At 56.0% G+C, this 11,002-nt stretch overlaps 1 protein-coding gene across 1 annotated transcript; it reads right to left on the bottom strand.

Annotated features, from left to right (window-relative positions):
* Positions 1 to 918: 918 nt before the first annotated feature.
* On the bottom strand, positions 919 to 10,292 carry TNNI1 (troponin I1, slow skeletal type). Its single transcript, XM_005239593.4, has 8 exons — positions 10,220 to 10,292; positions 8,019 to 8,053; positions 7,135 to 7,176; positions 6,364 to 6,495; positions 6,187 to 6,276; positions 5,535 to 5,711; positions 4,080 to 4,190; positions 919 to 3,723 (listed from the first exon to the last, which is right to left on the bottom strand). The coding sequence occupies exons 4-7, from the start codon at positions 6,487 to 6,489 to the stop codon at positions 4,083 to 4,085; spliced, it is 501 nt and encodes a 166-aa protein (XP_005239650.3). The 5' UTR covers positions 6,490 to 6,495; positions 7,135 to 7,176; positions 8,019 to 8,053; positions 10,220 to 10,292; the 3' UTR covers positions 919 to 3,723; positions 4,080 to 4,082.
* Positions 10,293 to 11,002: the final 710 nt, after the last annotated feature.

The raw sequence follows: 11,002 nt of genomic DNA, 5'->3' as shown, positions 1-11,002 counted from the left end.
GTGTCTGAAACTGGGGGCCGAGCGCTCAGAAACGGAGCAAAACCCGACCACAAACTTTTCTGTTTTCTGTAGGAAAGGAATAACCATTGTGCAAACAGCCTTGCACCTTTGTTTCATTTGTAGTCTAACTTTAAAAAAAAATATCTTAGACAAATATTGATTCAGAAATGCCATCACAGTGCCCCACAGATACTATAGTGTCCTTCAGGTTCCCATTCTCTTCTGCAGATTGGATTCCTCATTAGATGCCATCTCCTGTGATGCCCCAGGTCTAACGACGGAGAACCATGGATGTGTCCCAAAAGTGGGCTCAGCGGAAACTTTTCAGGTCATGGAGAGAATGTGTGACTCATTGCCAGCAGATGTATGGCAGACTGCATCCCTCAGAGTGCATGAAATTAGTTGCAATTAATGAGAGGTCCCCTCTGATGTGAGCAGCAAAAGGGCTCAGGCCACAGCAAGGGAGGATGGAGAAGACAGATGAGATGACCCCACTCACATCAAGCACCGTACCCCAGCCCAGCCCCATTCCTCCCCAGGCTGCAGGAGGTGAAAATGTGGGTGCAGAAACCCATTTCTTCCTGGTTTATGGTGCAGGGGGACACAGGACTCACGGTGACAACTCCCAGCGTGGTGGGTGGTTAAGCCATGACCGTGCCAATACGGCACAGCTGCAGCTGCAGGGTTTGATCCTGCACCGGCAGCACCGCAGATGCCACGGGGGCTGCAGGGGTAATGTTTAACCTCTACAACCAAGGGCTGCAGCCTGGCCTTAACCCCTGCGCAGGGCAGGGTGCTGCAGTGTCTGCAGGGGCCACTTTACCTCTTCCCACGCCAGGGCTGCCCATCACTGTTGACTCTTCCCCTTTGGCAGGTCCAGCTGAGCTGCAAATACACTCAGGGAAACATCTGGGCACAGTTCAAATGTCTCTAGGCATGGGTGCTGAGCGAGGAGGTCACAGAGCATCCTAGGAAAGGTAGGGACCATTTTAAAGCCAGCTAGGAGGGATATTTTTGAAAGGCCATGTCAGGCCAAGCCTTTTGCATCTCCCTCACTGCAGTTTTGCTAGAAAAACCTTTCCAGTAGAAAATCGCTGGGTTGATTAATATTTTTCCTACAGTTCAATTTAATTTGCAGCTTCTGCAATTTCAAGCTTCCAGTGTTTTGTTTTGCTTTGCTTTGGGGGCTCTTGGGACAACCTGGAGGGTGGTGGGACCGGGCCTCTGCTCAGTTCAGGGAGACAGGACTGCCTCATGCAGTTCTTCTGGAAATAAATACAATTTCATTGGCAACTTCTCCAGCATCAGCTTCTCTCCCTGGGAAGAGGTGGGTACACCCTGGCTGGCTCTCACTGTGCCTGCAGACGCAGTGGTGAGCCCTGGGGCTTTGCTCTGCAGCAGTGCCAGGCGTCTTGGTGCGCAGGATCTGGCGATGAGCTGGGTACAGGCACAGGCTGGCTGCCGAGCATCCACCAGAGCCTGGTCCCGCAGCACCCATCACCCATATTGCCTTACATCTCACTACCATCCCTCCCTGGCCCATAATAACGCCACCTTTTTTTTTTTTTTTTTGTAATACTTAATTAGCATAATTGCACTAAGCTCAGAGTGGTTGTTCTCAGCCTAGACTCGGCTTGCCATTTTCTGCTGTTCCAGGTCTGAAGAAGGCTTTGTTTCCATGAAACCTCTCTTGCATTTTCCAGCTATACCAGTTGGTCAGGTAACAGTTATTACGTCTCCTACAGATCTTTCTTCCTCTGCCAGGATCGCTGCTGAGTGTGTGAGTTCCCTCTGGGGATAGCGTCCGCCGCGAGATCCCAGGACGCCACCTCGGCATGGCTCCCGCTCGGGCAGTGAGCTCGGAAGGGCAGGAGGGTACCTGAAACCTTTTGGCTCCAGCAGTGCGGCAGAGCGGGCCACGGCAGTGCCCTGGGACCTCGCCACGCCTGGTCCCCCAGCGCCTCCACCAGCAGAGTCGCTCAGGTTGGCCAAGACAGGGGTTCGCTTCCCAGGTCTGCACCCGCTGGGAGCCCATCCCAAGGTGCGCAGGGTGAGGGTGAGGGGTCAGCGAGTCCTGGTGCTGTGCCGGGCTGTGGCTGCTCGGCTGAATTAAGCTTGGAAAGGAAAAAATGTGTGGAAAAGGCTCTGTGTGCTGTGCAACTGCTCCAGTCATGCTGGCTGCGGTCCTGGCCCCAGTTAGGGGATGCTGATGGGGATGCAGGACCAGGTGGAAGGACAAAGACTGATCATCTGTGCTTGCTAAGGGAGAGAATGTGTATTTTCCAGCTGACAACACCTCTGACCTAACCCTAAATTTGAGAAGAATTTTTATAGAGTCTCAAATTCTCTGTGAAGAGCGGCTGGGTGTTGTGGCAGCCCGAGTGCTAATGTCCACACTAGAAATAAGTGTTTCTGTCGGTCACCACCTGCCCCAACCCCCTGCACTTTGCTCCAGGTTTATAGCATTTTCTGTCCCTTACAAGCTCACTACACAGGGACAGGGGTGTGCTGCGAACAGCGCACGGGGTGGCTCAGGTTTGAAACCATGGATGCTGCGATTCCTCTGGATACCTTGGGAGCATGGACAAGGAACTGGTACAGCCACCAGGAGCACCCTGTGGGGGCTGAGCCTCAGCGTCTCCTGCAGCACAGCCAGGCAGAAGACCCGATTTGGTGTGAATTCTCCCCAAGTCTCCCCTCCAGCCCTGCTCTGGGGATGAGCTGGCACATCACCAGCTGCCTGTGCTCAACCAGCTGCAGTCTGGGGGGCTGTGATGTAGAAAATGATAGAACTAGTGGGGAAGCACAAGCTGTTTGGCCTGAAAGATGGATTCATCCCATGCTCTCCTGAAACACTGCTGGAATTAAGCCTTGACATGAGGCTGCTCAGTTCCCACAGCTCCAGTGCCTGTGATGGGGCAGCTGGTGAGAGAGCCGGTGCCTGGCTGAGCAAGCTCCAAAGGCTTTTCCAGAGCCAGAGGAGGAGGAGGAGGGGTACAGGGAGCTGGCAGATACTTCTCTGCACTGAGACCCAAGCCTTGCTGCATGGGAGGCTGGTGCATCCTGAAGCCTGGCAAGGGCTGCAGTGCGTGGGAGAGGAGGAGGATGACATGTGCACAGGGCCAGGGGGTCTCAGCAGAGCTGGTGGAGCACTATAAAGCAGCCTGGGGGGCTGGAAGGGATAAACCCAAAGCAAATCTGATCCCAGGGCATGCTGCTGGCCTGAGTGCTGCCACAGGGACATTGCAGGGTGACAGGAAAGGACCAGGGCATCTTCCCCGCCAGGCTGTGGACCAGTACTTGCCCCTGGCCAGTGCTCCCACAGTGACGAGCCCACGCAGTGCTCTGCCCGGGAGATCGTCCTTTAATACACGTGCAGCCGCACGGGTGCACCTCAGGCTGCACCCGCCGGAGGTCAGGGGAGTGGGAGGACCAGCAGCCATCTCCAGGGCCTCTCTGCAGTGGTGGGAGGGGAGGGATGGCCAGTGGCCCCTTGGAGACAGCATGGCCCGTGCAGGTGATACCGGGGAGCTGCTGTGCCGGGGCCGTGCGGGAGCAGGGCTGATGGCAGTGCTGAAAGAAGGAAGCTCAGATCTCCTTCCCAGACAGTTGTCTGTGTGTTTCAGCTCAGTGGTGAATTCAGGCTAAGGGCACAAAAAAGCACGGAGGGGCAGCGAGGGAAAGGGAGGCAGCGGGGTGGTGAGGCTCCTCTTCCCGATGCTCCTGCAGGAAGGAAAGAGCAGAGCAGTGGGCAGAAGAGGAGTTTTCAGGCTGCTTTCAGCAGCCCAGAGCTGGTGCCAGCGATGCCCATGCTGTGCAGGATGAGTGTGGCGTGGGCAGCAGACGCCGGAGCACCAGGAAGGGCAAGCTGGGAGAGGAGGAGAACTGCCGGCAGCGGCTCCATGGCAGGGCCGTGCGGGACTGGCACCCATCCCAAGTGTGGGGTGTGAGATGGGGCATGTGGAGCCTTTTTCTCGAACAAGTGGGGGCGGTTTCTGCATCTGCCCAGCCACAAGCACAGCCCAGGGATTCTACAGGGAGCAGGGGGCATTGCAGGGGAAGGAGGACCCGTCCCCTACCTCTCACTGGCCCGTGGGGGACTTGGCAGCATCAAACATCTTCTTTCGCCCCTCCATCCCAGACATGGCCTCCACATTCTTGCGCCAGTCACCAACTTCCACAGGGCGCTCCTGCCAGGAGGGACGGGGATGGGGGTCACAATGGCTGTGTGACGGGGTGGTCAGCAGCCCCGTGCTGTCCCACCCCACTGCCCAGAGCCCTTGGTCCCCACACACAAGCAGCACAGGGAGGGCAGCTGCACCCTCCCCCTCGGGGCCAACTCTGCCGTGCGTCCCATGGAGCTGGCTGGGAAAATGGCAAACAGTGGTCTGATCTCCACAGGGAGGTCTGGATTCATGTGGATACCCCCACAAAGCCAAGTTACGTTGCATTATTGCACTAGAAAATCCCAGAAAATTTCTTCAGGAGGAAGAAACCAGCACATGGAACTTACTATGGATTTACACCAGCACACAGGGGCAAATGTAAGCCAAAACACTTTCTGCAGAGACCTCCCAGCCCACATAAAACCCACCTCCACCTTCCCCAAGCTTTTGGAGTGGACTGGGATTGCTGGTGTGACAGTGAGAGCCTGGCAGCCTCTTCCAGAACAGAAAGGGGAGATGATGGCAGCTCTGCAAGCATGCCCAGGTGTCTGCTCTGCCAACCCACAAACATTCATAGATTACAAACTATGCCCCAAAATCATCTCACGACATCTAAAATAAATCCAGATCTATTCACCACCTGGCGCTAGGGACTGTAAGCAGAGTTTTCCATCCAAAGGACTGAAAACGTGCTATACTAGCAACAGGGGGTGGGGGGGGAGAAAAAATAATTGAAAATTGAAATTCTCATCCCATCTGCTGAGCTGGGACCGAAGGCTAAAACCCCTTTGGGGGGAGCCCCTAGGAAAGCAGCGCACTCTTGCCATTGGGGTGCCTGCACACCCCAGGCAGGTCTGGGCATCACTCTCCATCTCTCCTATGGAGACTTTCCCCTCTCATTTCTCTACAAAGCTGGTGTGAACTGGGCTGTTTATCTCAGGCCGAGCGTGCTTGCTGGGCTTGCTCTGCCTTATCTAATCTGGGTCTGAGAGTTTCCTGGGTGTTTTCTGGGCGTGATTGCACCAAATAGGAGCAATTCTGGTTCCCTGGAAGACGAAAGACCAAACTCTCTGCAAGTGCAGCTTGATGGACATGACAAGGGGAGCCTGAGCTGAATGACCCCACATGGTCTTGGAGGGAAGAGCACCATGGACGCAGCTCTAAATCTCACTTGTTATTGTCCACCAGTTACCTGGCCCAGTCAAACTGCTCCCATGTGGTCCCACAACATCCCGCAATGGGCAGTGCCTCACAAGGACTGCCCCATGGCTGAGCACAACCCACTCAGGCTTCATGGGGGACCCTGGAGAAGGGCAAGGGCATCCCTAGGAGATGTCTCCATCTCTGGCCTCTAGAAGAATCACTCACCTTCTCTGTGTCCTCCTTCTTGACAGACTTCAGGTTGGCTCTCAGATCCATGGACACCTTGTGCTTGGAGCCCAGCAGAGCCCTCAGCATGGCATCGGCAGAGACGCGGACTCGCCGCAGCGGGGGTCGCTTGAACTTTCCCCGGAGATCAAGCACTTTGATTTTCAGATCTTTAATCTGCAGGTTGAGGAAAGGAGGAGGAGGAGTGGAAGGCCACCACATGGCTGCCTTGCACAAAAAGCTCCTGTGTGAAGCAGGAGTCTCCGCTGACACCGAGCCTCAGAGGGATCTGCGCCCCTCCTGCATCCATGAGGACCACCTTCACCAGGCTGTCCACCTGAGCACAGAGCTGCTGCCATCGCCCTGTCCCAGCCTGCTCAGATGGCAGCTGCACCACAAGAAGGAGCTCTCAGACCCACGAAGTGTGACCGGGAGGTTCCCTGCAGACCCAGCGGACAGTGTGAGTTCCCTTGAGGCAGGGACGAACCTTGTGCTGAGGGACGCCTTGCAGAGCACATACCAACCCTTAGATAACCCTGGTGCATGTCCCACATCCAAGCTCAGCCCAGTCTGTCACAGACCCCCACCAAGGCCCAAGCTACCATCTGGGAGGGAGTCAGCAGAGGAGCAGGCAGCCCACCCTGCCTCCTACCTCCCGAGTGTTATGGTTGCATTTCGCTTCAATGTCGTATCTCTCCTCATCCACGATTTCAACCTTCTCATGCAGCTCCCTGCACAGGTCCTGGGGGCCAAGCACAGCAGGAGAGCAGTGAGCAATGCCCCTCCATGCTTCCAAGGAGCTCGCTCCACCCTCAGACCTGAGAAATACCTGGAGCTGGCTCAAGGAAAGCCCACTGGTGTGCAGCGGTGTGATCCGCTCAGACAGGTATCTTTCCTTCTCTGACTGCTTGTCCACGATCTCCTGGTCCCACTCCTCCTTTGCTTTTGCCAGCATCAAACTCTACAAGCACAAGTAAATGGTAGAAGCGTGAACAGACAAGCTCCTCTGGTCCCCCCGAGCCTCCTCGCACATCTGTAGGATGGGACAGTCCTGTCTGCCTCCCAAACCCCCTCCCTGCAGTAGCTGTCCTCCCAAAATCACCCTGCTCCTGCAACACACATCAAAAAATCCCTACACCTTTTGTGTGGTGACCCTGAAGGCAGGGGAACAGCGTGACTGGAGGTACCACACGGCTGCGGTGGTCCCTGTGGATGCTGATGCCAGCACTTTCTTTGCATCGGTTTGCTCTGCTGTGGCAGTAAATAAATGATTTTCCCAAGCTCCCTGGGGAGCTCCCAGGCTTGTGCTGCAGAGCTGCTGGTGCACAAACATGAGGTCTGTGGCTTTAGCGCTGAAGGCGTCGAAGTCTCTCCCCACCTCAGCAAAGTGGAGGTGAGGGGAGGTTTTGTTTGATGCATGGACCACAAAGCCCACATGAGTGAGGATTTTTGAGAACGCAGGAGGTGGCAACAGGAGCTGCTCCCCAAGGCCCATACTTCTGCTGTTCCTCATCGCTGTCCCACCGACCACGCACTACAGCCCTGGCTCCTTTTCCCCAGCAAGACAAACCCCAGGGAGTTTCCAACCCTCAGGACTCACCTTCAACAGGAGTTTGCGTGAGGCTGTGATCTTGGATTTTCTCTAGGAGAAAGGGGAGGGGAAAAAAACCAAAAAACCTTTGAAAACAAACACACAGCAAATGCAGAGCAGCATCGAGATCGCTCCTGAAAGGAAAGACACTTACCTCCCTGCAGGCAGACGTGCATTCAGGAGGGAGCAATAAGGGACAAGAGAAGAGACAGGGCATCAGTGAAATCATGAGTCACAAAGAGGTGATAGCCAAGAAAAGCACCTTGTGTGATTGCAGCTGATCTCCTTATTTCTGCGTCTAATAGGTGCCACCTGCGAGTGAGCCAGGTCTGAGACCACAGCACTCGTTGGAAATGCAGTGGGTGCGCAGGGCCACTCCCAGAAAGCCAAAATGCCACTCAGGTGTGGCACGTGAGCCACCACGGTGCCCATCGTGCCAGCCCCACATCGCTCCCCTTGCTTGGGCCACAGCACCCTCACACAGGCACCCCCCCCACGGCCAGGATGCTTGGACCCTGCTCAGGGCTGCAGGGCTGCGGCAGCTCCGTGTTGGTGCTTGATGAAAGCTTTGCAGGGCGGTTTCTCCCTTCTGTTCACACTGGGGAATCTGTTAGATTGATACAACGGGCTAGGAAGAGCCTCACAGCAGAGTGGTGCTGCCTACCTCAGATCCCTGTTTTGGGATCTAGGAAAGCTCCGAGATTTGAACTGGAACATCGGAACAGCTAACAATTTTTATTTAAAGCTAGTTTTTGCAAGGGGAATGGCACAGAGGCCTTGAGCACGGGCTGGTATCCCAGCTGAACCCCTCCAAAACCCAACAAACTCAGCTGGCACAAGCAGCCCAGCAGCCAGGCAAGGATTTAGTGAAATCCAAGGGAAACTCAAGCTACTTACGGTTCTGGCATTGCAGCGACGTGCTGTTAACCTGGGGGGAAAAAAAAAAAAAGGGTTGGGGCGTGGGGAAGAAGCTGAAACAAAGGAGCAAATCCTCCCGAACCCAGACAGCGCAGAGGGGATGCTCCGATGCTCCCAAGGTCTGGTGCTGCCCCGTGCTGACGGTGGAGGGAAGCAGCTCGCAGCCTCCCCACCCCGCCGGCATCACCCAGGCGAAGCCCCATTCCGGGCAGGCTCCAACCTGCCTCCAGCCCCGCAGGACCGGCCTCTGCTCGGGGGCTTCCCAACCCCGAGCTGCCGCCCCACCGGCTGCAGCGCCCCCAGCTCGGGGCAGGGCACGGGGGCGAGCGTGGCTGGGAGGCTCAGGGGCAAGGGGGTTCCTCAGGGACCCCCACACCACGTCGGCTCGGGGAGTCCCGTCCCACAGCTGCCCGCGAGCAGCCGCAGGGGTGATGGAGCCAAAAGCCAGCTTGGCAGTGTCGGAGCAAGAGGCAACACGCCACGGCCAAGCGGCTGAGTGCATTCCTTCAGCAGCCGTGTCCCTGGTGAAATACTCACGGTTTCATATTTTAAATTTGCTTGGTAACCCTATGCCCTGGCAGCTGCTTCAAAATGCCCTGCCTTGCTAACTTCCCCGGCACTGCCGCTAACACTTCCCCCTCTTGCCAAGAAACCAGAGCACCGTGTAACCCTGAGTAATAGAAAAATGTGTGGGAAAATGCCAATCAATATTTTTTTCTCTTTCCAACCAGGAGTAACAAGCTGATGCCATATTTCAGAAACAAACAGCATTTTCCAGCAGTGGGTTTAGTCGTTTTCCTTAGAACTGAAAAAACAAAGCTGGAATTTCTTGCCTTGATCTCTTTGCATCCCCCTGAATTTGGAAACTGTTTTAAACCCCAAAGCCTCCTGCTGGGGGAAAGAAAAAGGATCAATTCTGCTTTCAAACAGCTGCTCCCAGCCATGCCTGGAGCCTGTGCCAAGCAAATTTCAGCGCACCTCCCAGCTCCATCCACTTGTCCCTGTCCCATCCCCATGCCCCCTGCTATTTTGGAGTTTCTGGGGGAAATGCCATAAAATCCCAGCAGGAATCACCTCCCTCAGAGCCTGCCAGATCCCTGGATTTACAAGGAAAAATCCCAGGAACAGGAATCTTTTCCTCCTCAAGGCCACATCAGTTGGATGCAGCCAGAGCCACTGGTTTCACGCCTTTCTGGAGGTTCCCAGAGGACGTGCAGGGAAGGCAGCTCCTCTTGCCTGACACTGATATGCTGAGCAGGTCAGGTCCCAGCTGCTGCCCCCAAGTTTATTTGAGGGGAGGCAGAAAAGCCTTTGGCTCCCTGGAGGTGAGCAAGGGCTGGGCAAAGCCCCTCAGCGTCTCCAACACTCCCTGTTGCAGCAAAGCCTGGCGTCCCTAGAAGGTGGGACCCACACTGCACCTCAGGCTGATGACCTCTACCAAGGTCAGTCAATTCTTAGGGCCAAATAGCTCTAAACTGGCTTCCTGGAGGACAGCTGGGACTCAGCTGTCCCAGCAAGGCATCCCCAGCAATCTCGTGCCCGGATTTTTGGGCTCCAGCTGGATCTGGAGCATCCACAAGAGACTTCGCTCTCTGATGGGCACTGGAGGATCTGGACAAGATAATTCTGCACTGTTTGCATGCCCCCAGCCATGAAAAGCTTACAAAGCTTATAAACCACTAGATTACAGAAATCCTTAAAAGAAATAACCCATAAATCAAAACACGGTCAATCCTGACATCCTCCCCCATCCCAGGGGACTGGAGACGTACCACAAACGTGCCCAGCCAACATGATGCCATACATCCTGCTTGCACCCTTGATCCTCACCTCCTCGGTCACACGAGCGACTGCGAGCAGTCAGGCTAGGACACACGGGCAATGCTGCCCAAAACAGTCCTGGTTTTGCCAGTTTTCAGAAAAAACAAGCAAATCTCGAAAGCCCGGCTGGGTATTTTAACGGTATTTCCCCCCACTGCGGTCTCCCCAAGCCTCCCTCTGAGAGCAGAGAATATGTCTGAGCAGCTTCAGACAGGGGGAGAAATCCAAAGTTATGTGTCAGGGGCTCCTCTGCCACGCCGCCACGTGCAAGTCCCGGTGGTCCCATGGTGGCACCCATGTCTCCCAGCACACCCCGGGAGTCACGGGTGGGGGGATGCCTGGGGCAGCGCCTTACCTGGGGGCTGTGCAGGGGAGGTGATGCCTGGCCTCTGGAGAGCCGCGCACTGCCGGGGCCGGCGGCGAAGGGGGAGTATTAAACTGCAGCCTGCCTGCAAGTGGTCAGTAAAAATAGCACAAATCCCCTCTTGTGTGCACACGCTTGCTGTGAGCCCCGGTGCCCCGTGATGTGCTGCACACACCTGGGGCACCGTCTCGAACATGGGGCAACAGCCACGCATCGCCCTTGCACGTCTTTGCACCCGTGCTTTAGTGCCCCCGTGACCCCCACGCAATTTGGTGAATTCCTGGGCTGTTTGCACATGAATCACCCCCGCCTGGCCAGCCTCGCTGCCCGACGCCTTACTCACACGCGTGTGAGCACACAGGCGTGCTGGGTCAGGCTGCCGCGGTGCAGCAGCAATGCTCCTGCAGACGGGGCACATCCTTCCTGGCGCGTCTGCCTCGCTCCTCTCGGATGTAACAGCATCAGAGATGCTGGAAAAGCCCGGAGTCTGCAAGAAGGCAGAAACCACGATCTGAAACATGGCAGTGCTTTTTCTTTGCAGAAAATCTCCTGATTTTTTTTCTTTATTCTTTTTTTCTTTCAGGAAGCCTCCGAAGGGGAGGGGGGGGGAGCCGCCCGGGGAGCTGGTGCAGTGCTGACCCCCGTGCACGTTGGAGCACACGCGCTCTGCAACGCCGCAAGCCCAGAGTGATGTCCCCCCAGGAGCACTGGCTGAGGGGCCACCCTGAAGCCACCAGAGCTGCCAGAGCAGGAGGGCAAATCCCCCCCTGGCCA

The sequence above is a fragment of the Falco peregrinus genome, chromosome 16 (genome assembly GCF_023634155.1).
Source record: "Falco peregrinus isolate bFalPer1 chromosome 16, bFalPer1.pri, whole genome shotgun sequence".
Lineage (NCBI taxonomy): Eukaryota > Metazoa > Chordata > Aves > Falconiformes > Falconidae > Falco > Falco peregrinus.
This window is presented reverse-complemented; position numbering and strand designations above follow the sequence as displayed.

Bases quoted from the DNA above. Each gene is read 5' to 3' on its own strand.
- TNNI1 (XM_005239593.4), bottom strand. From the start codon at position 6,489: ATGCTGGCAAAAGCAAAGGAGGAGTGGGACCAGGAGATCGTGGACAAG. The intron at 6,277-6,363 runs GTATTTCTCAGG...CTTGGCCCCCAG, and splicing joins TTTCCTTGAGCCAGCTCCAG to GACCTGTGCAGGGAGCTGCA. The intron at 5,712-6,186 runs GTAGGAGGCAGG...CTCAACCTGCAG, and splicing joins GCAACCATAACACTCGGGAG to ATTAAAGATCTGAAAATCAA.